We start from the raw sequence: 26,329 nt of genomic DNA, 5'->3' as shown, positions 1-26,329 counted from the left end.
TGAGAAGAACCCCTTTGGCTCAGGCTTATAGGAATGCCATCCACGTATGCTGCTTGCCTGAATAGCCTGAGGTTGCTCAGTTCAAGCCCACGTCGGTGGCTTTGCTTCAGAGCTTGACCCAGAAAGGAATGGTTGGACTCAGGAGCTTCTGGTTCAACCCAACAATTTTGAACGTTTTCTGTCTGTTACCTTCGGCTCTGGCAGTTAAAAGTAGCACAGGTTTTGTTTCAGCCAGCATCTGGTTTGAAAATGAATATCTCCACCAAGAAAAGCAGAAAAGTAGGGGGTGTCCGCCAAAACTAACACATGCAAAATGCTACTACTGGTTTTATACATTTGATCCGGGTTGTATTCCTAGGGTGTCTAAAAATTATACGATGCTTGATGCCTAATTTCATAGTGAAGCAATAGGCTGGAAGCATCCTGCCTTGATTCCCTTTCTGGATAAATACGGTCTCTCCTAAATGAAGGGAAACTGATGGTAAACATTTCACAGGATGGGAGGGATGGAAGGAGGGATTTTATGACACTCTTGTTTCAACACTAACCTTCACAAGGGGAGCTGCACAGTCTTTTTCTTAAAAAGCCCACTAGAAGGGGAAGGTTTTTGGAAGTCAAAGACCGGGCCAGGATTCAAGATTGGCTCCCAGTGAAGATCTGAAGCCCAGAAAAGCTAATTTTCATGCTTATTGATCTTCAAAGACATTTTTTAAAAATCTGTCCTAAATCAGTCAAATTGCAAAAATCTTCATGGTCTATACAATATAAACATTTATTCATTGTTGGCAATCTATAACTGAAGGCATTCCCAGCTACTGTATGCTCTGACAGCACTTTAATTCTCCATAAGAGAAGATTACCTAACACAAAGTGAGTAAGAAAATATTTATAAGGCTCTTTCCTCTGAAGAACACAACAGTGCTTGGCATACTGAATTGCGTATTAAAGTTCTCAGTGTCTTGAAAAGCAACAATGGCTGGATAGAACTTGAAGTTCTCAGAGCCCTAGAAAACAGGAAGCTTAGCCTTTCAATCCCTTTAGATCAAGTGGGAGGTGTAATCCTGTCACTATGTCTGCTTCCCAAGCAAGGCACTGACTCAGTTGAGTTAAAAGCAAGGAATCTGGAACCATCTTTTTTTGGCCAACTAATTTTATTAAAAGGTAGAACTTCTTAAATCAAATTTCTAATTTTTGCCACTATAGACTAACCCAAATGACAATATCATCTGAGTGAGACTCCTAGCTGATAATAAACTGGCAGATTTAATTAAATACATATTAATTAATATGAGGAATGCAATTTATTCCTTAAGACCGTGAGGGATAGCTTCTAAACATTATTAGCTTAAGGCACAGGTCCAACTAAAATTAAAGGAGGTTTCCAGTGATATTCTTCGACTCTCCTTTGAGGCGGAGCAAATTCTTGGGGCTGCCCAGACCGGGTCAGTAGGGCAAAACAGGGCATCCCTCAACTGACCCTTACAAGGAATCCTGGTTTGGTGACGGTTGTAAGTACAACGGTGCTGAGAAAAGAGACAGCCGGTCCCCACACTTTCAACCGTTGCATCGTCACTGGGATTACATGATTACAGCTCAGATGCCTGGCAGCTACCATAGATTGATGACAGTTGCCGTGTCCGGGGTCTTGTGGTCACCATTTACAACTTGCCGACTCGTGGTGAAGACACCCGGCTAGAAACCGCGAGAGGGAGAATCCAGCTGGGATTCCCAGCCAAACATTTTGGGCTGCCCCAGAGGAGCTTCCCGTTTAAAGGGTCCTTTCTAGACTTTCTCCCAGTCCAAATTAGGAATATTAAATCCTCCCAACTCTGTGACTTTTGGGAGGAGGCATAGTGACAGGATTACACCTCCCACTTGATCTAAAGAGATTTAAAGGCTAAGCTTCCTGTTTTCTAGGGCAAATTGGTTGCAACCCTTCATCTGCTTTTCTTGTTCCTGGTTTCTTTCTCTCTTTTTGCCATGAACAAGGCCTGGGAGATGGCACAGACTCTTGTCATCTCTGCTCACTCTGCCCTACTCTCACCCTTGTAATGCTCAGACACACAGTCACACCTACTTGGCACCACTGCAGCGTAAACCTAGGCTGTGTTGACCTGGGCTAATAATGAATTCAGGTGCTGGGTGATGAAGGCTTGTGAACCTAAATTTCTTGAGACAAGAGTGGGAATATCAGGTTAGCAGAAGTAGAGAATTTGTTGAGAACCCGTCATAAAATAGCCAGGCACCCAAAGGTGGATTGAAAATAAGGCCAGAAGTAGGTGGCCGTCAGAGCTCTTCCCCTTTCCTCCATCTGCATGGAGATGTCCCTGGTCGAGATTCTCCTTGGAGAAAAATCCAGGGGCAGCTTCAGACGATCGGATTTGCTCCCTTGTCAGATTCAGAACATAGTTTGATTAGTATGGTCTCCCTTCAGTGCTGGGAAGCCATTTATATCCTAGACCTACCAACCTCTTCTACGGGAACAGGTAGGAGCATCTGTTAACCCATCCTCAGAGAGGATTTAATGTCGGGTGCTGAAAGCTCTGCTGGAGGCTTCTTGGCCTCTTCTCCCAGTCCAGAAGTCTCACCTATTCAAACATTGTGCCAGAAAGGGGTGGAAAGAGCAGTATAACAGGGAGGGAGGGAGGGAGGGAGGGAAATGTGGAAGGGAAGGGAAGGGGAGAAGGCAGGCCATGCATTTCAACTTAGCCAATTAAACCTCTCCCCAAATGAGCACTTACTTAATCTACTTAAGTAAGTAGTGTGAAAACAATATTATTGAATTAGTGGTTACACATTGCAGGGACGATTGTGGATTGTTGGTGTCTTGCTGTTGTTGCCCATAGCAACTGACTGTGTCTGGGGCATTCCTCAAGTGGGGGATCCCATCCATGGGATCCGCAAAGAGGAAGGGAAGCGCAATTGATCCCCCTGCCAGGTTTATTCTCGCCTAAATGGCTTCACAATGAATCCAGCTCTCGCTTTGCTGTGGAGATCTCCTGCTGCACATTCCTCAGAGCAAGTCAAGAAACTGATCCGCTTGCTCCCCTCGGCAGCCTGGTGTGCCACTGCAAAATCTTGGGAAACAGAACTGTGTCTTTCATGGGCTCCGTTGTGTTCCCAGCTGTTGGAAATTGTACAGGAAGAAAAATTAACATAACAAGAAAATGCAATAAATAATCTTACAGTGAAACATAAACTTAGATCAATGTGGGCATCATGAATCAGCTGGTGTTGGGAGTAAAATGCTTGGATTGACATTCTGAATATAGTAAAGTGATTCTCCTTCTTGAGGTTATGAATGTCTTCATTAGGGGTAGAGCTTCTCCCAATTATTCCCTCCTTCCCCTTTCCTTTCCATTTATATTCCTTCCCTTCCCTTCCCTTCCCTTCCCTTCCCTTCCCTTCCCTTCCCTTCCCTTCCCTTCCCTTTCCCTTTCAAGGAATGAGTTGTATTGGTGGGCTTAGGACCCATAAGAAGCTAATGACGGAATACTATGCTGTATTCCTTCCAGCCAAAAAGAAGGAATCTTGTTTAATTTCCATGGATTTTAATGAGAAAATGATGCAACCCTATGGTCCAAATGAAACCAGTGGGATTTAAAATAGGCAGCTTCTTGACAGGTCGCGCCACTAATATCTACAGATGTTTTCTAACTTCTAATGAACCCTGAAGGTCCAGCCGAGCAGAAGGAAAGCCATGGCCCGTTGTTGTCATTTTGTTCTCCCTGTTTGCCTGTGCAGGTGCTTGAAGGACGGATGAAACTGGAGTGCAAATGCCACGGCGTTTCTGGTTCCTGCACCACCAAGACCTGTTGGACTACACTACCCAAGTTCCGAGAGATTGGATATATTTTGAAAGAGAAATACAACGCTGCCGTGCAAGTGGAAGTGGTCCGGGCCAACCGGCTTCGGCAACCAACCTTCCTGAAGATCAAGCAGATCAGAAGCTACCAGAAGCCGATGGAGACCGACTTGGTCTTCATTGACAAGTCGCCCAATTACTGTGAAGAGGATGCTTCCACGGGGAGCGTGGGGACCCAGGGGCGGCTCTGCAACCGCACCTCCCTCGGGGCGGATGGCTGCGGCATGATGTGCTGCGGAAGGGGCTACAATACCCACCAGTACACCAAGGTGTGGCAGTGCAACTGCAAGTTCCACTGGTGTTGCTTTGTGAAATGCAACACCTGCAGTGAACGGACAGAAGTGTTCACTTGCAAGTGACCTTACGATGGAGCAACCTGAACATGGACACAACCGCCACTTGGTAGTGTGGAACAGAATAACTACAGCATCATTTTGCACATTTTTCTTTGTTTCTTTTCCTTTTTTTGGTGGGGAGGGGGTAGAACCAATCTCTTATTCGTTCCTTGCTAACACAGTTGGAAGAACATTGCATAATCTGTTGGCTAGAGTTGCTTTGATTCCCTTAGTCCAAGGGACCCTGGGATGGGACGATGAGTTAGGACGATGTTATTCAAGGTGAGCAGTTTTTCCTTTTGATTCCCCCTCCCCTTGCCCACTGCAGTCTGAGGTGCGATAGAGTTTTACTCCTAGATTAAGTTATGCATACAATACGATAGACACAGATTCCAGGAGATTTTCAAATTCAGAGTGAGCACCAACTTGTGCAACGGAGACCATTTTTTTCCTATTAAAGAAAGGACGGAAGAAAGAAAGAGGGATTGAGATGTTAAGTCTAAAGCTAAGATTCCCTCAGTGTTGCCTCAACACTTATTTCTGAGAAAGAAAGGGAATGGAGTAGGGACAAAGGGCAGCAGCTCGGACCAATGAAACACGGGGTTGGGAGGAACTTCGATGATGGAGTCATAGATAAAATAAAAGAGGAAATTCTGACAGCTCCCGGTAACACTGGAAACTTTTGAATGGACATTTCAGCAGGAAAAAAAGATTCTCTTATTTATGTTTTTAATATTATCAAAACTTTCTAAGCACTAACGGGTAGCCATGCCTTTACTTTGAACTAAATGTAAAATCACTGGAGCTCTGACTTCTTCCATTTTCATTCTGGGCACCTGGTTCTCCCGGACTTTTTCCCAGTGCTACTGACCGCCTGGCCCTGCTGGCCGCTGACCAGGGGACCGTTGTCCTCGGGTGGGAGGGGTCTTCGGGAGGGAGGAGGAGCCACTCGGGGGGGGGAGTGAGGATTAAAAAAGGCGGCTGGCTGGGCTCCTCCCTTGTTCTGCAGCACAAAGCTGGGGCAGGAGAGCAGCCACACCCAGGAACGGGGCAACGTACCGCAGCCGACTCGCCGAGGGATAGCTCGCCGTGGAACGATTTAACCATTCAGTTTAATTATTTAAATTAAGTGAGAAACTGTTCTAATTTCTGTCATTCTCATTTCATTTTGTCCCTCCTTTTGCATACTTTCTTTGATGGTTCTATTCCACCATTTCTTTGATATTTGTGTCACTCTTGTCCCATGGTGAGGTGGTCATGCCTGGTTGTCCCACAGTGAGTTGGCTGCAGCAAGTTGGCCATGGCGAGTTGTCATAGACCCCCCCTGCTGATGCAAGACAAAGACAAGCAGGGATATCTGCAAGGGGGGGTACAAAAAAAGTCAAGGTGAAAGTCAAGATGGCAGCCATGGTGATGCGTCATCTTGACGCTCCTGGGGATATGTTAAGCTTATACACATTTGTTGCTTTATTGGGATGTGTATTTGGATTCTTCCTTTCCTGAAGGTCCTCTCACTGTTTGTGTCATGTTTCTAGGTCTGTGTGATCCATCTCAGTTGAATGGGACTTTGTATAAAACTGCTACATGCACTCAAATTTCTCTTCCAATCTTCTGCAAAGCACTGAGGTCCTTCGTAGATTATGTAGCTGTATAGGGAGGAAGATCATTGTATAACAGTTGCTTAAAACTGGAAACAAATCTAGGGTTTATCCAGCAATTGATGACACTTCAATTGGTGAGAGGAGAGAGCTTCCCTTTGTGGGTCATGAATCACTAAATTTGGTGACTTCTAGAGATGAGGAATGACCCCATTACACGCTATATTATGAAGATGATATAAGGAGTCAAAAACATCAAAATGGCAATGCAACTGCACGATTGATGTCCTGCCCTTTTGATATGGGATACATTTCATGTAAAAAACTGTCCATGCCTCATTTGTCATGGTGGCCACAAGTTTAATGTTTTTGACCAATTCAGGTGCCCTAAGAAAGATATAGATATATTTCCAACCCTCCATTTTGAAAATAGGGTCTGGTGCAAGGTGCACCCTTGTATTTGCTTACACTCTTCTCACTAAATGCAAATTCAGTCTGGATTGTTTGTTGGAGACTACTCCATTAATTCAACTGGTTCTCTGAGGTTGTTCTGACATCACATGCCTCGTGATTATATCTATTCCTTTTTTTCAGTCTCTGCCAGCCATCACCTTTGGTATTAAGGATGCAGAGCAGGTTAACGCAAAATGCCATTACAATATCCTCGAATTGTGATGTCGAATCTACTGCAATGCTGAGGATGCATGAAAACAAAAACCCCTTCTCATCCATTCTCCTATGCCAGTGTTTCTCAACCTCGGTAACCTGAAGATGGGTGTACTTCAACTCCCAGAATTTCCCAGCCAGCTATTCTGGGAGTGGAAGTACACCCATCTTCAAGTTGCCGAAGTGGAGAAACACTGTCCCACACAGTTCACTACAGATTTCTTGCAGAGGAATGCCTGTTGTTTTTCTCCCCTAGCGTATAAATCCCAAATTGACATTCAGTCGCAAGTCACCCATTGTGTGTCAGCATGGCTGAGCTGCCGGTAACTCAAGAGGAAAAGGCCCTTTTTGCAGTGTTAGCATTATTCGGCAGTGGCCTTTTCTTATTGTTTCATAATTTCCAGGTTTAGACAGGCTTTTTATTGGCTCTTTGGAAGAGATTAACATGCTAACCCCACGCCAGAAAAGTAATGTAAACAGCAGTTGTTGAAGCACTTGCTGCAGCTGCCGATGACTCAGTCGCACCGTAGAACAAGCTAATACAAGGCTGGTGTATTAGTCTGAGTTATTTTTAGTGACACAATTAATCTAACTAACGTTGACAGCCTAAAACCATCCTTTTGCTTCCCAAAGGACCTCTTTGTATATATTGCTTTTTTAAAAGGCATATTCCTAAAGCAATACAGCATGCGATACAAAAAGGGTGTGCTTGTAAACATGTATGTTCTCCTAGGCAAGGGATGGAACTGCTAGTCAAACCTCAGTTTGCTACTACAAACTTGAAAGTGTGACGTTAAATCACACTGTTTAAGACTTCAGCAAGTAGCTGCTACTGAAGCTCCCTGCCTAGCACGGGTGTCCCCAAAGGGAGAGAGTAAAAATATCAAAATGGGGACTACCACGGCTTCTCTTATACATGAGAAAAAAAGCAGGACAACTTCAATCATCCAGATGCAGCCTCCCTCTTGACTTACTCGACACACACAGCCCTGGAATAAGTTCAGGAAGCTGTGTTGGAATCACCCAATCTAACACTTGTGGCTTCAAAGGTGATATGTGGTCTTGGTCTTCATCTTCCAGGGTTGGTAGGTGCAGATCAGAGCTTTCAAACAATTCACTTGGTTCTTTGTGAATGTAGTTAGTTAAGCCAACTGTATTTATCTGATCTGGATAATTCTGATCCTTTCTGTCCCCAGATTGATGGAATGCGTGGATCTGGTAGGATGTTATACACAATATAAATGAAGCAAATGTGTTTACAGAACAAGGGGATCTGACCTGGCATCAAATCTTCCTCAAGTCCTTATCTGCAACTTTCTGAACCTTCCAAAAGTTTTTACCAAGTTTAATATTATTCCAATTTGAGGATGAAATTGTTGAATCAGAAAAATAATCGTACCAATTGTAATTCATTTTAATTACATATAAATGTAATAGAAAATAGGCCAATTTTTAATGGAGTGCAGCACCCAATATTTCATTCAAAACCACTGTCATAATACCAGTTACCAAATTTCACAAGGGAATCTTAGGATCCTAGAATTGGAGGGGCCCTTGAGACCATCCAGCTGAGTATTTTTCAGATGCATGGATTAAGATGCATGGGTTTCAGCTCCCAGAATTCCCCGGCCAGCATGCTGAGCTTCAGTCTATGGCCTCAAAGAGTAAACAGAGACTACAATATAACATGGGTGAGGGAACATTTAGCACATGATTGTCAGTGGCCATGATTTAGTGAGCCGTCTTATTAGGACCAGATTCACACATTTGCAGGTTCAGCCCCAGGTCCTCTTAAGACAGAGGTCTGGCATCCAGCTGCGGCATGCCAGCAACCGGTCCGCACAAACAAGCGAAGCCCCATCCGAGGGATGCAAGCAGCACGCAAAACCAGGCACCTTCCGGTCCACGGAAAAACCTCTCTCCAAGGAACCGGTCCCTGGTGCCCAAAAGGTTGGGGGGGGCCACTGCTCTTAAGGCACCTATGAACAGATGGACAAGAGGGCAAATATATTTCCATTCCGGTCAAAGACTGTAACCATAGTCGGATGGCATGGTTACATTTTCACTGCAGATATTTCCAATCAACCATCATAAGCATCTTTCCCCATCATCATCTTTTTCTTTCCTTGTTCCACTCCCCCAGCAATAAATAAATAAAAATAAAAAATCAATGTCTGAGAAGTGTTAATTGCCCCTACACTTAAGCTGAGCCCTCAAGATGGCTTCACCCATCCCTTAAGAGCAGGAGAACCGCTGGAGTACCATTCCTTAAGCTCGCATTAGTTGCAGTATCATACTTCCGAACGCAGTCCTGTGGCACAGGATACTGTAAATATGCCAGTAATATTTGTGGAGGGTGGGTATTCACTTAAGTTATATTATTCTATATCGTTTAAATGTCTACAGAAATTATGTTAAATTATTGTGATCAACACTGAACAAAGGTGTGTGTGTGTATGTGTGACTATTTACACAGCATTCACAGAAATTGAATATCTCCAACTTATGTAACTTTCCTTCCTGCTCAGATCGATTCTCCTTGTGGCAGAGCTTCACTTGCACTCTGATGCATCTAAAGCGTTTTTTGTGTGCGAATTGTAAAGAACAGAGAATAAAAAGGAAGTACTGCTATCCCACCAAATTAACACCAGGGCCTCTTGCAGGCAGGACAAATATAACATAGGTGTTACAGAACATATCCCCAGATTCATAGCATGTTAAACATGAAACAGCCCTTCCATTATCCATGCATGATGGTTGTCCCCAGGACCTGGTCAAGTTTCCTCCTCCTCTAACTTTATTTTAAGGGTTCGCCCAAATGAATTTTGGTTTTACAGATTGACATGAACTTTCAGAAAGTTGCAGGATCTGCTCATCCTCCTGATGGGAGATTTTAGCGAGGGCTTCTCCAGGATCCATCAGTGTCCGGTGGGCCAACGAGCGACGGAAGCACAACGTGAAAAGGAACGGAGTGTGGATGGCGAGACCATGGGAGACTCTGCCAGCAGTGCATCAAAAAGAGGAGAAAAGCCTTCTGGGGAGAAGCCCAGCCAAGCTCAGTATCGAAGGAGTGGTGACCAAAAAGGGGTTGGGAGTGGGGAGAAAGCCCAGGAAGTGTTTCCAATGTCAGGCTGTGATTTAAAAGAATTAACGATGACAGAGCTCAAAGTACTGTACATTAAAGAATTTTCAAAAACAAATACATCTCAGCTCTGCTTTTTTCTTGGGACAGGGAACATGAATAGGAGAAAGTATTTTTAAAGGTGTTTTTATATCATATCAAGAGGAAGCACTGAGGGGCAATTCATGTTGGGTTCCAAATTTGGGGACGTCAACTGTTGGATCTGGTTGATCATCCAACCACCCCCAGCAGGGATCAAGTAGAAGCTGGAAGATCGTATTTGTAGCAAATGTTTGGGACATTTGACAAAAGCAGCCTTTCTTTGGGCTCCCTGTGACTTTTTAAGTTTCAAAATACATGCACAAAATATGCATAGCATTAGCAGATAGAGACATAGACACATTGTGTAGATCAATGTAGATGAAAAAAGATCAATGTAGATGCAAAAATAGAGGTGTGTGTGTGTGTGTGTGTGAGAGAGAGAGAGAGAGAGAGAGAGATTACTTAGACCACAGCAATGCATATGACAAAGGAGACCACAGCCTACTTCTTGGTAAGATAGAACAATGTGGAATAGACAGCATCACCACCAGATGGATTCACAATTGGTTGACCAACTATGCTCCTCGTGTAGTCCTCAATGGAGCTCTATTTACGTGGAAGGAAGCATGCAGTGGGGTACCTCAACTGTCTTGGGACCAGTGATGATCTAGATGGGGAGACAGAAGGGGATTTTGCAGACAATGCCAGACTGGGGGGAATTGCCAACACATTGGAAGGCAGAGTCAAGATTCAAAAGAGAGGCTTGAGCAGTTCAGTGGTGAGAAAATTAAGGCCCTGCGTCTAGGCAGGACACATCAAATGCACAGCCACATCATGGGCAGCACCTGGCTCAACAGCAGCAACTGTGACAGGGAGGTCCAGTAGGTGTCCGAGTGGACCCCACTGACGTATGAGCCAGCCGTGTGCTGCAGCTGCCAAAAAAGCCAATGAGGTTCCAGGCTGCCTCAACAGAGGGTAGCATCAATTTCACGAGAAGCGAGAAGTACCACTCCGTACTGTACTATTGAGGCCACACTTGGAATGCTGCATCCATTTCTGGTCGCCCCCATTCAAAAAAAGATGTTGAGCCCCTAGAGAGAGTGCCGAGAAGAGCAATTAAGATGATCAGGGGTCTGGAGGCTAAACCACATGATGAATGGTCAAGGGAGCTAAGTATGTCTAGCTTATTAAACATAAGGTTTAAGGTGTGTGTGTGTGTGTGACATGATAGCTGTCTTCCAGCAGTTGAAGGGCTGTCACAGAGAAGAGGGGACTGATCTATTCTCCAAAGTACCTGAGGGAAGGACAAGAAGTAACGGTGGATGATCATGAGGAGAGTTCCAAACCAGCAATAGCAGCAAGCACATAGACTTATATACCGCTTCACAGTGCTTTAGAGCCCTCTCTAAGCAGTTTACAGAGTCAGCCTATTTCCCCCAACAATCTGGGTCCTCATTTGAGCGACCTCAGAAGGATGGAAGGCTGAGTCAACCTTGAGCCGGTGAGAATCGACCTGCTGGCAGTCAGCAGAATTAGCCTGCAATAGTGCTGTATTCTAACCACTGCACTACTAGAACTAAGGAGGAATTCCCTGACAAAACAATTCACCCATGGAACTCCTTGCCTCTAGAAGTTGTGGGTGCTCCATCACGGGAGGCTTTTAAGAAGAGATTGGACACTTGTCTGAAATGGTATAGGGTCTCCTATACCGTAGACCTGCTATTCCATGTTCTATCTCTTGGGGGTGGGGGTGGGAAAGCACTAATGAGAATGGCTTTTTATATTAGAGGATATCGTTAGATTACATAGATCATTAAGGTAGGCGTGGTCTTAGAGCAATGGGATGCTTCTCTGCTTTTCTAGGATCCTTCACAGCAGCACCTGCATGTTGGCAGTGCACGTACAAAGAGCATGGCTCTGGATTAAGTGCTGCCACCGCCATCTTGCCTTTTTGGACCTTCCATCCAAACGCCACTGGAGGTTCCACATATCCAACAACAATTTTAAGCAGTTTTTCAGATATTTGTCCAGAGATGGCAGGAAAATTATAGAAGGATTTTCTCTTTTCCAGAAACTGACTCAGCCTTTTTAGGATCATTGACCATCTAACAAGAATTGTCAGGAAGTTCTAGTGTATAAACTTAGTAAAACTCCGTGTCAACAATGGAGCAGAGAGTTTATCTTCATATTTATGGGATGCTGTCTTCAATATTGCTCCACAGATATTTTTTTAAATTGCTACTATTCTATAGTTCATGAACAGGTTTTAGTCGATAGCATCCTTGATTCAGATTGGTTCTAAATGTATTCTCTGATGAAATGGGTTTCAGTCTTGGGTTTCTCATGGGACTTTTAAAAAATATAGCCAGATTATTCCACCTTCAGAGATATACATGTAAATAACCAATCAGCGTTTCTCAACCTTAGCAACTTTAAGATGGGAGGTCTTCAGCTCCCAGAATTCCTCGGCCAGCAAATTCCTCAATAAAACAGTTTCTTAGAGATCCAAATAAATTGGTTACTCCCAAAGTTTTAGCCTTCTATTAGACGTCCATTCCTGCATGGGCTGCCCGAATCGACAATGCCAAGATGGTGGTCATGGACGCCATCTTGACTTTTTTAAACTCCCCACCGTGGATGCCATTGTTGACTCTTTGACATTTTGTAAATGTTTTCTCTCCATTAGGAGGTGTGTTGGTGGTGGCTTCAGGGCCCAAATGGCTGGTCCAAAGTGCCGTGTATTTAGGCCCCTTTTGCACTGCTGTTGCTTCCTTGGGGAAGATTCTCCTATCCTCCAGTGAACTCAGCTTCCTATGAGCACAAACCGAACCTCAGCAAGCAGATCGCCTGCTGGGAAAGCAGCCGTGGAGGGTGTGGTAACGATTAAGACACGCCACTCCAGTGCTTCCAAGAACAAACCTATTAGAGATTTGTGTTCCATAGTTAGTGAATGTGTGTGATTCCATAGTGGAGTTCGTGAATTTGATTTGATAGGACATTTACTTGAACGCCGAACAAACCACATGGAACTTCAAATGCAGATTCTTTTCTCCCACCCCCAAATCTAAACCTGTATTTAACTCTTGTCAAATCTAGGCCACTGTGCCGAAACCACAGAAGGAGTTCGCTATGAAATGGTTGCTCGCCATAAGCAGTTTTGAGCCTTTGAGCATTTCTTCCAATAAATCTAAAACAGAATGCATATAAAACCTGCCATTACTTTTCTCGTCCTCAAGAACAAGATATATTTTTACTTTCTTTGGTTTCAAAGAGGTTCTTACTGGAAGTGTCCAACAGCTGCAAAGAACAAGAGAAAAAAATTCAGATCACTGTGCAATCTGTTTTCTATGGTTGTTTTTTCAGGACACAACTGAGAATGTAGAAGGTTGGAGCATTACTCTAAATTGAGAGTCAATAAAGAAACTGGGGTCGACCCATTTTCCAAAGCACCAGAGGGCAGGACAAGAAGCAACGGATGGAAACTAATCAAGGAGAGAAGCAACCTGGAACTAAGGAGAAGCTTCCTTAGAGTGAGAACAATCGATCAGTGGAACGGCTTGTCTGCAGAAGCTGTGGGTGCTCCAACACCGGGGTTTTTTAAGAAAAGACTGGACAGTCACTCGTCTGAAATTGTATAGGGTCTGCTGCTTGAGCAGGGGGCTGGACTAGAAGATTTATTTATTTATTTATTTAATTAAATTTTTATACCGCCCTTCTCCCGAAGGACTCGGGGCGGTGAACAGGGCATATCATAAAACTACAAAAGTACAAAAGTTAAAAAAGAATTAAATTATTGCCCACAATAAAAACAATATATATATATATATATATATTAAAACCCTGATTCCCCATCAGGCCAGGCCAGCTTGTTCAAATAAATTGGTCTTTAACCCGCGCCGGAAGGAGCGGAGATCCGGTGCCATCCGGAGCTCAACCGGCAGCTGGTTCCACAAAGCCGGAGCGCCCACAGAGAAGGCCCTCCCCCTGGGGGCCACCAGCCGACATTCTCTGACTGGAGGCACCCTGAGGAGGCCCTCTCTGTGGGAACGCACGGAGCGGGAGGGATCTCCAAGGTCCCTTCCAGCTGTATTGAGCTGTTGAATGCTCATAAATTTAGCTGATGCATGCTGCAGCAATTGAAATTCCCAACTTATTCTACAAGACTAATCCAACATAAAGCAGCATTGCTGTGAATTTCACCCAAAGACAGACTTTTGTCTGTGGAGAGAGTGAGGGGTGGGAAAGTGGCATTACACATCTCATGATGTCCAAGGGCATGGCACAAAGCATTTATGTAGTGTGCGTGATGATATGACACACAAGACATTGTGAGGCCTTCTACTGAACGCCAGTGTGACTGCTGCCACATCCATCTGGCTGAGGGAGAGTAATGGGTGGTGCCCCAGGCATAACTGTGCCAATGTCAACCGTCCCACTCAATCGTCTAGCAAAGAAAGACTCTTGGCCCATTGTTTGTCCAAGAGTATACTTTACTAAAGTTTACTAAAGTGGTCACAGAGGTAGCGAAGCTGGTTCTGGTGTTTTCACATGCAAAAAATACAACTAAATTTCCTTTTTCCCCGGCCACCCTCCTGTTATCAATTAATGTCCAATTGGATGCTTGTGTATTGTCAGGGCAACAGACCCTCAGCACCCGGTCTTTCCAGCTGGCATTTGGATGGTTGCCCTTGGGCTGGCTGGCGTTTCTCACGCTGTGGGCCGGCACAACTTGTTTTCCATCCCTCCCCTAATTCCTTCCTATATTCCAATCTTCTGTCCCCCCCCCCCGGTTGCTAATGTCAGGCTGTCAGCTTGCAATGCGTGGCTAGCAGAATGGCAGCCACAACAGCCATCAGCAACATTTCTGTGCCATCACATTTACTTGTGATTTTAGCTGAGCATCAAGGGTGGCCTAATGGCTTAGCAGTTAAGATGCTGGGCTTGTCAGCTTGGAAAGCTGACATTCTAGCTTTGAGACTTGAGCATCGCGTGATGGGATGAGTGTGCATCTTCTCCTAGCTCCTACCCATCTAGCAGTTCGAAAGCATGCAAATGTGAGTAGATAAATGGGTGCCACTTTGGGGGGGAGGAAGCAGCACTCCATAACAGCATGCTGGAAACATGACCACGGGAAACGTCTTTGGACAGCGCTGGCTCAAGGCCTTGAAACAGAGAAGAGCACCAACCCCTACAGTTGGCAACGATTAGCGGAGTAAAATCTGCAAGGACTTTCCTTTCCTTCTTTCGAGCATCAAGGGCCTTTCCAGATTTGAGGCTTACTCTTCCAGAGGCAACTTCCTCCTACCTCCTGATACCAGGAAAGCACTCTGAGAACCCGAAACAGACTTAATTCTCAGACGGATAAACTGTAAGATTGCATGTAGCCACGTAGCCTATAAATGAAGACACTTTCAAGTTTCCACCTAGTCTTGCAACTTCAACTCCGATCCTTTTGATTGCCTGCTTTTGATGGATTTTGGAGCTCTGCAATATCCTTTTGGGGATGAAGAGACAGGAATTCTTTTTGCAAGTCCTTCAAATATTACCCCAAATTTTGAGTTGACTTGGACACTTGCAGGTAGTCGGGAGTGTCAAAAGTCAAGATGGCAGCCGCAATAAATCGCACGCTTTTTAACGTAAGTTGCAGGTAGCTTTCTCAGCAATAAGACTGCAGTGACTTACTTCGGTCTGCTTCCAAGACGGTTTCTGACTTCTGACATAACATTCAACCTTGGGATAGGTCAAAGTCTCCCATCCAAGTGACTATCGTGCCCCCCCCCCCAGTTTAGCTGCAGAATCTAAAGAAGTCTGACTAGCTGCTGTCATTAGTTGAGACAGCTGAGACATGGAAATACGACAATTTTTGCCCTTCCTTTTTGAATATTATTAAAAATCCATGTACTTTGCTTCCCACTTTCCTTTCTCTCTTTGCCACAGTTGCTCTGTGCCGGGTGAATGTTTGGCTTGAATTACCACAAATGATTGGCAGGTTTTTGAAACTGCAGGCAAGGCCGGTTTATGCAATGCAAATTCTTGTTTTAACATTTTTTATTAGTTTATAATATAAAATACAAAAATACAAAAGAAAATAATAGGAAAGATGGGGAGGAAAAAGATAAGGGAAAAGCGCAGAAGAGGGGAAAAAGAAAGAAAAGGCATTCATTCCCAATTCCCTTTGGTGCAGTAGAATAGGACAGGTTTAAAATTTACACTAAATTATAATTTAAAAGAAAATTTCTATAAGATGATGTATCACTGGTATTTAAGACAAGCTGTCTAGAAGGTATTTCAAATCAATTTTGGAAATGCAAATGTAAAGAAGGGACTTTTTATCAATTGTGGTGGACACGTAATATTGGAAGTCGGATTCACATCCTAATACAGAAGATCCTTAAAGTGAATATAAAGATAAAACCAGAAAAGTTTCTTTGGGGTTTAATGGGAAAAGACTTGGGGGAAAAATTGGAACTTTGATGTTCTACGTGTTGTCGGCAGCAAGAGTACTTTCCATATGAAAATGGAAGGACACTTTGATCCCCACGGTGGACGAATGGTTGAAAAACCTGATGTAGAGTTAGCAGAGATAACTAAACTAACTGCTTTGATTAAAGAAAAAAAAGTACAATTATTTTTGTTTCTACTTGGAAACCGCTTCTGGACTTTGTGCTTGAGGTGGGGGAAAAAATGAAACCAATTAGATAGGTTTGTTGTTACAGAAATGGCTAGTTTATACTGCTATGTAAAAGTAAAAATTTGAGGTTTGATGTTATTATCCTATTCTACTGCACTGAAGGGAGTCAGGTTTTCGCATTGCAAATTACGAGTAGGAGTGCAAAATATATTAAGCCTAAATTGCACGAAACATATCCTGATTCCGTCTGTAGCTCTCAGTTATAGAAATACAGTATTAAAGTCGGGCTCATTCTACATTGCTCAAGCACGCATAAAGGCCTGAGGCTCCTTAGAGAAAACACACCGCAGTGGAAATTACTGGATGAAATCCTTCTTCTTGAAAATAAATTTTAAAAAAAGATGAAGAAAAAAATGGCAGCAATGCAGAAAGACAGGTTTGCTCTCTACGTTTGTTCCAACCAATCTGGCCAAAAGCCACCCCTGCAATTCAATCTGTTTCCACATCATGCAGAGCCCAAAAAAGTTGCTTCACAAACTATCACATAATAAGCATACAGATTCACGTACATATCTACGCACGTGTGAATGTGGTCGATTAGGGGATTAGATGTAGACAGGTTAAGCATTCTGGAGCCTATCGACAGCATAATATTGTGTGATACAAGCAGACCTCGACTTACGACCACAATCAAGCCCAAAATTTAGGTTGCTAAGTGAGACATTTGTTAAGCCGGTTTATCGCCTTGCCACAGTTGTAAAGAGAATCATTGCAGTTGTTAATAACACCGGTATTGAGTGTCTCTGGCTTCCCCACTGACTTTGCTCCTCAGGGTACAAAAGTTGATCACATGACCCCAGGACGCTGCGACCGTCATAAGTATTGCCATTGCCAAGTTGTCTGAATTTTGATCACGTGATGCATGGTGGATGCTGCAATGGTGGTGTGAAAATGGTCATAAATCAGTTTTTTTCAGTGCCGTTGTAACTTTAAATGGTCACTAAATGAACTGTTGTAATTAGAGGACCATATATCTTTATTCAAGGGGCTCATGGGGCACAGTGGCAAAATCTGCAAAACATTAAGGGTGCCCTTGTAACCGAGGCCCCTTTACACCAGGGGTCTTCAAACCTGGCCCTCTGAGGACTTCAACTCCCAGAATTCCTCAGCCAGCGTCGCTTTACGTGTCCATTGAGGCAGAACAGTCACGAATTAAACACTCGGCCCATCACGTCCCTCTCCAGAAACTCAGGCGGGGCCTGGTTAAAACTGAGGATGCAGGCCGAACAAGCAGAGCAAGAGGAATTTCCACGTGCGTAGCAACAGCCAGGTTTGCTAGCTTTCGGTGGGTGTGAATGCATTGCAGAGAAGCGTGCCTAGGAAAAGAAGTTCCCCATCCATGGAAACAACCGGAAGCATCAGAATTTCAGCTAATTGCAAGTCTGATCCCAACGTCACTTGATCAACAGAGACCCCCTCACGCCAAAGCTGGGGCTGCACCTTCATAACGCAGCTTCTTAAAAATGAAAAGAATTCACGCAGGAAAAGAAGAAAACGTAACAAGCAGATATTCAGTGTGGGTGGGGAATGAAGTCGGAAATGGCACCCAGCACGGCACCCTACTTTCCTTGGGCAGCCCTCCTGCTGCGCTCTGCCACCTGTTCTCTCCCTTGACTCGCTGCTCTCGCGTGACTGGGTCCTGAGTTCAACACATGACTCGGGACACACCTTTTCAGGTGATCCTTCAGGAGCTGCTGCTTGATGGATGGCTCCTCCCGCCAGGCCACAGTTTTCAGACTTGGGGGGCAGCTGCACAGAGCACAGAGGAGCCAAAGGCCAGAAGGCCCAAGGCACAGCGCCGTCTCTCGTGACCTTCCCAGGAGGAGGAAAGGACAGCTAATCATGACCTCATTACTCCCGGTAAAGGCAGAATCGTGTCCAATCATGTCTGGCCGCAGGTCTGGCTCTCTGTTCCTTAGCCGAGAGACCCAGTGTTGTCCAGAGACCTTCTCCATGCTCAGGTGGCCAGGGCGTCCGTACCTATTAATCTATTCGCCTTTGCGTGCCTTCTAACTGGTAGGTGGGCAGGAGCTGGGGCAATAACGGGAGCTCATCCCATCCTGCGGTGCTCAGCTCTCCAGCTGACAAGCTCAGGCTCTTTAACCGCTGAGCCGTCCTGCCCCCTTACGCCCAGTAAGACTCCTGCAGTGTGTCTGCAGGAGGCCCTCTTGAAAGATCGTTCTTCAGTTGCAATTAGTGTAGCGTAGAATAAAGCGGTCCACACACTCTTCAGCTTCCAATGGTGGGGATATATAACACTGGTGTTTCACACTGGTTGCCCATCAGTTTCCAGTTACAATTTGAGGTCCTGGTTTTGATCCCCAAAGCCCCTCTTTTCCGTGGAGTCCCCTACTCCGTCCAGCAGAGGCCCACTTGCTGGAATAACTTGGAGAGGGGGAAAAAAACCCTCTCACTTTCAGGTGGAGGGGCTGAAATGGAAAGGGGCCACTTTTCTGTGGCAGGCCACTGCTGTGGCACGGCCTCCGGTGGAGATTACACCAACCTCCTCTCTGCCGATTTTTTTGGAATTTCTTGAAAACAATGTTGATTGGGAGGGGTTGAAGCACGTCTCTATGACTCCATCTTTTATTTTTAGAATTCTGATTGATCGTTGTTTTTCTTGCCATTATTTCTTATATCCCCGTATGGTGTTACATGTGACTGCGGATGTTCTAAATTGTTTCTATTTATATTCTGTGTGAGCCACCAAGAGTCATTTGGATTGCAGCAGGGAAGAAGTGTGTTTAATGAATAAATTTAATAATTGTATGTTTTCAGCCGATGCTCCCTGGAGCGCTTCCCCCTCTGCCTGGGCTGGGTGGAGCTGGTGGGAACTCCCCCCCCCCGCAGCCCCGAGAGAGGCACACTCGGGGGACCTTGCTCTGCAGATTCCTTTCAGGTGTCCCCGGTCAATGAAAAGCAAAGAGGAACAGAGAGATCATCCATACCTCTAAACATAAATCTGTGAAAGGGGAAAGCAAGTATGCAGTTTGGGCGTTTCAGATTGAATACTTGAAAAGGAAGGAATGAGGAAATGTCTTTGTGGTCACCCATTTTCACTGCCTTTGCTATCCAATACATAATTATTACCAAGGAACATTTCAGCTATTTGGACAAAAAGAGAGAGAGAGAGAGAGAGAGAGAGAGAGAGAGAGAGAGAGAGAGAGAGAGAGAGAGAGAGAGCTTCTTACCGCTGGTGTGTTTTTGGCCCAAGAGTAATCAGTTTCAAGCAGACGGCCCAGGTGAAATTTACTTAAAGGCTACCTGCTTCAAATGGCTTAGGAGAGCAGGAGGGCGCAGCAGCTGCCTCCTGCAGAAGCGGAAGAGAAGAGCTGCGGGATTGATTTTCTACAAAACAAGAATGAGATGGACGCCGGGGTCTCCTGGCTGAGGGGCCCGCAGTCTCCTGAGATCGGGGGGGTGGGTGCAGGAGATGCCCTTGCAAGAGGCATCAAAGCGCTGAGTAACCCTTGTCTCCATGCACGTTTGGAAGGAAGCGGGACATTGGCCAGAGCAGCCCCCTGGCCTTGGACTCTGACCTGGTGTGAAGAAGGGCAAGGGGTGAGGAGTTCGGATCCACCTCTCCTTCCCCTGTTCCGAGCGAATGTTTCGGCCGATGCATCTTCCCTCAGTTTAGAATAGCACAGAACGTTCTGTTTCTCTTTCCCATGACAAATCCGACCGTTTGTTTTTATCTAATAATAAAAAAACTGAGTAGGGTTTTAGGTATTATTTTTTATACATGTTCTAGGAAGCACAGAAAACGGTAATACTGCAAGATGCATTTCAAAAGATTGTTGCTTGATTTTTTTTCCCTGACTGTTGAACTAAAAACGAGGCATTGCCACCCAGGATGAAAATAAGTGCTTCATTTTCTAAACCCTTCGCAAAGCAACTTAGAAAGGCTGCTATTAATGTGCTGTAATTTTAAAGATTACATGCCATTGATGAATTATTGTGGCCTTGAAGATTTGGAGGAACAGGTTTCAAAGGGATTCCAGGCCATAAGAAGTTCCACATAAGTTTATCAAGTTCAACATTTTTGACTAAAAGAATTGTAGGCTTCTGCTAGCTTAATTTTTAATGATCTTGCGCTGAGCAAATTACAAGAACCAAAATAGCAGATATTATAGTAGCTTTCATCTTTTTGAGAAATTCAGAATTGCTGCTTCTGTTATGTTGTTCTAATACAGCTAATACAGAAGTACAATAAAGTCCTGGCACCCAAATATAAACCTATATTATCTCCTCCTTCCTTTTCTTTCAAATATTCATTGTAAGCAAATATGTGAAATACATAGTTTGTGTAATTGTTCTATTCATTTTCACTATAAAAATGCATTTATTCCCATTAGTCTCTTGTCTAGCTGTATGCAGCCCATGCAGATTTTAAGAGTGCCCCAGACATCTCTGCAAAAAATAAATAAATAAAATAACTACAACTTTTTGTTTCACTTTGAATTTTCCAGACTGTCTGCTAGTATTTCAAAGAATGTAGTTCACGCAATTGCAAAAAGACTCGGAAAACCCCGTAATATTACTTCATTCCACTTTTTCATTATGAAAAACAAATATGTGCTTATTCAAAACCATGCATAATACATTAGAAACATTTTAGTTAAAATAATGCAAATTACATGAATAATGTGTATTTATTTGACACAATAATAAGTTGTATCTTTTTTTTTAAAAAGTGTATTTTTTTACAGACAAAAGAAAACAAAAGTAGGATACCAGAAATCAGTAGCTAAAGGTCCAAGCCAAATTTAACCAGAAAAAGTCTTCTGTTGGAAGGCAAAACATACCTGGATGGATTAAAAACTTAGCGGATTCTAAGGAATCACTAAAGATGTGGGCTCTAAATGAAAAGGAGTTGTTGACTGGGAGTTGTTTTGGCCCAAGGACTGGGAACCAACCAAAACTGGGTTAGTTCTAAGAACTTCTATGGAAACACTAGCATTTCTTTCCTTCCCTTTTTTTTATTTCTTATTGTGATGGGAAAATCTGGGGCGATTATATCTCAAGGGGTCTCATTAAACCCCATCAGTATATTTTGCCCGGTCCTAATCCCTTCCCCATTTTAAAGCTGAGAATTCCCAGAAGCTGCCTAAAAACCTCTCTAGGAACAATTGAGGAAATGCCGCTGGGCAGGGGGAGCAGGATCCCCCTTTCCCAGGTCTGACCTAACCACATACCAATCCCGGCAGATCCAAATGCTTAGCAATGGAACCGGGCGTCCTTCTTTGGTTAGCCCTTTCCATTCAGTCCCTTCCCTCGCCCTCTCTGTAAAGCTATTCAGGCTCTCCTGGAGGAGCCCTCCCAGCCGTTTCCTGGTGATGAATGAGCCACGCTGGGGAAGAGCATCTTCCAGGGGACCCCTTAACTCCATCTTCGCCAGAGGCTGGTGCAGAAGCCCCCAAGCCAAAGCAGACTTTTCAGAACTGAAATGCATTTCCATCGTTTTCTCGGGTTCTCTCCAACCGGTAAGGCTAGGTAAGGATTGCCAAAGCATGCTTTTACTGAAAAAGAAGAAAGTGCCCTTAAAAAACAAAACCCTTTTTGATTTCATGATGGTGCTTCCAAATTTTTTTTAAAAACATTCCTAGAATTGACGCAAGAATAACTCTGTGCTATCTAGAACAGACTAAAAGATTTAAATGTATAGGGAAATCAGTAAATGGAGATGGTCAAGGATGAGATTGGTAAAACCCTGACAGAATAACTTCCGTCTGAAATTTAACATTCTAGTCCTCAGAAAATACAGAAAAAATAGCAAAATGAGGCGCTCCAATTTCAGTGAGACTTCCTTTTAAGAAATCAACCAGAGCCCTAAATCTATTATTGGATCAGATTTTGTGCGTCCTTCTCGTAGCTTTAAGGCTTGCATCACTACGAGTCAGAATCCATTAAGGTTCAGGGGGGTGAAACTTCATCTTTAGAGTCCTGCTGCGTATCTGCTTTGAAGTTCTTAAACCTCAACTCAACGGCATAGAGAATTATGGTGCGCAAGGATGCTTAGCTTCAAGACATCCTAGCAGCTAGCAATATTTAACTTGTGAAGTCATTTTTTTGCTTCCCAACCTGTGTCGCAAAGATGCTTGGGAACTCGGGAAGAAAGGAAAAAATAAAGAAACAATGCCCGTATTCATGTAACATCAGATCTAGCTCCATGGAAACATGTTGTGATGACAAACACACACACACACACACACACACACACACACACACACACACAGAGAGGTCACAAGTCACACTTAAAAAAGACAGGCAAAGGGGAAACTATTAGTTTAATGAATAACATGCATCAGTCTCAAAGAAAAAAAAAGGTAGAAGCAAAGAATACCTGGAGTTAAATATCCTTTAAAGTACTTCAAATCCATTTCAGCTCTGAGTGAAGGTCTTCAAGGGAATAATCTTCCAGGGGTCTCCCTTTGTAAGATAAAAAGAAAAAGCACATTCTTTTTTTGCACAGGGCAGAAATAATAACTATGTCATGAATAACTAACTCTTTCCCTTCAGATGGAAAAGCATAATATTTTTCTTAGAATTTCATAAAGCTGGTAAAGTGACCATAATCTCTCTTTTTTAGCATATAATATTTGATACTGACTACAGGTAATTCTTTTCTTCATTGAAAAAAGTGACTTATTTTGACCAGTCCAGGTCCTAGGGACTGTCGCGGCACCCCCAACGGTCCTGTGATCAAAATGCGGCTGGCCGGCACGTGGTCATGACGGCTCCAGGGTCCCGCAGTCACGTGATTGCCAGTTGTGACAAGTCAATGGAGGAAGCCAGATCCGCTCAATGCCACGTGATTCCCGTAACAACTGCAGTAATTCATTTAACAACCTCAGTGAAAAAGGCTGAAAAGAATTGAATGCGACTGACTTAACAGCCACCTTGTTTATCCACGGAAATTCTGGTCCCAGATTGTGGTCAGAAGTTGAGTACTACATGTGTTGCATTGTCACAAAGAGGTAGCAAGCTGGAGAATATTTTTCACATTTTCCCAAAGAAAAAGAAAAAAATATTTGGATCCACAACACAAATGTGATAATATCTCAGATCTGCACTATATTTCCTTTAATGGGGGGCCTGACTAAGATACCTTTAGATGTGAAGCAAGCAATCTAGTAATTTCAATCTACAATTTTTAAAAGTTATTTCAATTAGCAGTGCAAAACAACAATAATAATATTGCAGTAATAAAATATTATCATTGTAATAGGCACTGGAGCGCCACTTGGACACTGTTGGAATTGACAAAATCACCATTAGTCAATTGCAAAAGGCAGCTTTACTCAGAACAGCTTACATCCTGGCGAAGGGGAATGGAACAACTTAACCCAGGACAACTCGCCATGTGTCAGCTCACTGCGGGACAATTTAACAATTCTATTTATTTAAAGTAAAAAAAAAATATTTTTGCCATTCACATTTCATTCTGTCCTTCCTTTTGCATCCTTTCTTAAATGATTCTTTTCCATCATTTCTTTGATATTAGTGCAGCTTTTGTCCTGCAAAGAGTTGTCCTCTGGTGAGTTGACTGTGGCAAGCTGGGCGTGGCGAGTTGGCTGTGGCAAATTGTCGTAGGCTCCCTGTGAAGGCAACTTTAGCACCGTCTGCCTACCCCAGGAAGGACTCGATAGGTAGACAAAAATGCCAAATCCAGTCAAAACATCTGGCTGACTGAACGATGGACCTTAAGTGGCATTATAATATATTAAGCGGATGAGTATCCCATGTGTTGCTAGTGTGCACAAAAGAAGGAAACTCTAGTTCACAAACATGGTATCCTGACCATTCCTCTATGAGCAACAGCCTCTTGGACTTTTTCTGAACATGGAGGTTCTTTTTTAGGTATCATGGCTTCTGCCGAGTGAATTGCTCTAGTCTCAGCCAGGATGCAAGCAACCCTCTTCCCAGATCAAGCCAGCTATTCATTTTGCAATAAAAAGAGCAAACATTTCTCCCTTCTTAGGTTCCAGCCTGGCAGACCTAACATTTACATTGCTGTGCCTTCTAAATCCAGTTCTTGCGTATCAAGATTTAATCCTTGTGAAGGAACCAGGGATGTCCATGGAAAAGTAAATAAAACAACAACCATGAAGGCCGTGTCAAATGCACAACTGAAGCCATGCCCCTTGTAAAGGGCAATGCATGTGGGAAAGGAGCTGGCTATGACCAGCATCTCCACTTTTTTTAAATTCCTTTTTCCCTCCCACCAAAATGTGCTCCTTTACGGAACCATTTTGCTGATGAAACATCTTAGAGTAAAGAAATAAAGCCTGTTGAAAACAGCAGAGCTCACTGTTGTTTAAACAAAAGAGTGGAAGCCTTCTAATATTTCCAACAATCACGTTTTGAGCTTTCTGAAAAGCTATCAAACTGCGGTGTCCTTTCTTTTACATAAAAGCCAGGTTTGGAAGCCTCTGCACTTTCCATCCAACACTTATCATCATCCACAGTGCTGCAAAATAGGGTCCAGGTGGAGACATCTTGTGGGTAACAAGACGGTGGACCTTTCCACCTGTCCAGGCTGACCAAGGAACTGAACTGAGCAGGGCGAAAGATCTTCTCCCCTTTGTGAGGCCTGCAGCCACTTCTGCTTACATGGGAATCCAGGAGGTTGTGGGAACAAGAGAAAGGAACGCCCAGGAAACCAAGAAGGAACAGCGGAGAGGGTGACACTCTTCTGAAACATGATATTTTTTTCAGGTTTCCTGTTCCACCAGCCTCTTTAGATCTGCTTCTTCTTTCATTCTAATCGCTTGCCACTAGACCCTCCGTATCTCAGTCTCAAGATATCTCCGTCCGTCTTATCTCTCCTCTAGGAGCACCCAGTATTTTCTCAGTACTGTGGAAATCAGCGTTCCTAAAATCTGGCTTGCACTTCTGACCGCGTTCCCTTTTCATTTATCTCACTATCCCGGAGATTGGAGCTCATACCATCTGAAGCGCCCATCACTTTTTTGTTTGGTAGCCACGAGATGTTCTCATCTTTTCTTTCACCTTATTCTGGAAAATTCAAATATCAGCAAAGCAAACAATTTATGAGGGTTTCCTCATGCATCGTGCTTGAATTTGACTTGCAATTTACTTCCTGTTACTTCCATTACCATCTTCTCTCTTTAGTGGACCGACTGTTTCCTTGACTTTTTCCTTGTTATTTGTTGAAATAAACTTTTTTATTATTATCTTTGACTTTTGTTGCAAGTCTTTGTTCATTCTGAACCTTTGCTTTCCTGACTTCATCTTTGCAGATTCGGACTCTCTGCTGACTTAGTTGTGCATCCCTCTTTCCATTTTTGGCACTTGTACTTTTTGTCTTTCAGTTTATCAGAGAGATTTTTGTGCAGCCATGCTGGTTTCTTCTTGGGTTTCTTGTTTTTCAGTCGTATTTTGCAGGACTGGGTTTCTATGATCATATTTTTGGGAGGTTCCCACACTTCTTGAGTTGTTTTCCCCTTTAGGATTTTTATCCTTGGAATTTTTCTTAGGCTCTCTCTGAGTTTGTAGAATCAGCTCTTTTAAAGTGATTGGATGATATTCGATTGCATTATGCTCGCCCAAGGTTCCGGCAACCTCAACCTGAATCTAAACTGGTCCCTATCTAACCCTCACTTGTTTTCCAGATCACCCATTTTGCAGAGCCAGATCCCAAAGCCCACAGGCTTTTTGGTTAACCTCCCTCTGCTATTATGCTATCAGTCTGGGAAAAACTTTGGGAGTTTTCCTGGGAAACTCTGGGGGAAAACTCTGGGAGATGGTTTGCTAGCAGCAGAGAAAGAAGAGCAGAGGACTAGAGGCTGAAGTCTAGCTTGAGGTATCTAGAACTCGGTGTCTTGGCCTTCCTTCCTTCCTTCCTTCCTTCCTTCCTTCCTTCCTTCCTTCCTTCCTTCCTTCCTTCCTTCCTCCCTCCCTCCCTCCTCCCAGGGCCATACGGGAAAGCAAGGACAGGTCAGCGGGCTTTCCCAGCAGACCAGAATGGCCAGCCAAGCTCTCCGATTG

The 26,329-nt window shown here is 43.8% G+C and overlaps 2 protein-coding genes across 8 annotated transcripts in view; one reads left to right on the top strand and one right to left on the bottom strand.

Moving 5' to 3' along the window:
- WNT7B (Wnt family member 7B) overlaps positions 1-6,543 on the top strand; it is a 90,386-nt gene extending 83,843 nt beyond the window's left edge. The window contains exon 4 of the mRNA XM_083365904.1: positions 3,745-6,543. Within this exon, the coding sequence (XP_083222030.1) occupies positions 3,745-4,224 (480 nt within the window). The 3' untranslated portion in view covers positions 4,225-6,543. The remainder of the gene's footprint in view (positions 1-3,744) is intronic.
- Positions 2,983-26,329, bottom strand: part of ATXN10 (ataxin 10) — a 109,977-nt gene continuing 86,630 nt past the window's right edge. For 3 of the 7 annotated variants that reach the window (XM_083365863.1, XM_083365872.1, XM_083365877.1), the window contains 4 exons: positions 22,662-22,747; positions 19,858-20,013; positions 19,510-19,628; positions 2,983-3,124 (listed from right to left, as the gene is read on the bottom strand). The gene's annotated coding sequence lies outside the window, so the exon portion shown is untranslated. Of the gene's footprint in view, positions 3,125-10,270; positions 10,295-12,881; positions 12,925-19,509; positions 19,629-19,857; positions 20,014-22,661; positions 22,748-26,329 lie in introns of those variants that run through there. The other 4 variants (XM_083365873.1, XM_083365874.1, XM_083365875.1 and 1 more) reach the window with 4 other exon arrangements.

The sequence above is a fragment of the Vipera ursinii genome, assembly GCF_947247035.1.
Source record: "Vipera ursinii genome assembly, chromosome: 6".
Lineage (NCBI taxonomy): Eukaryota > Metazoa > Chordata > Lepidosauria > Squamata > Viperidae > Vipera > Vipera ursinii.
The sequence above is the reverse complement of the archived record's forward strand: the minus strand, read 5'-3'. Positions and strand labels throughout refer to the sequence as shown.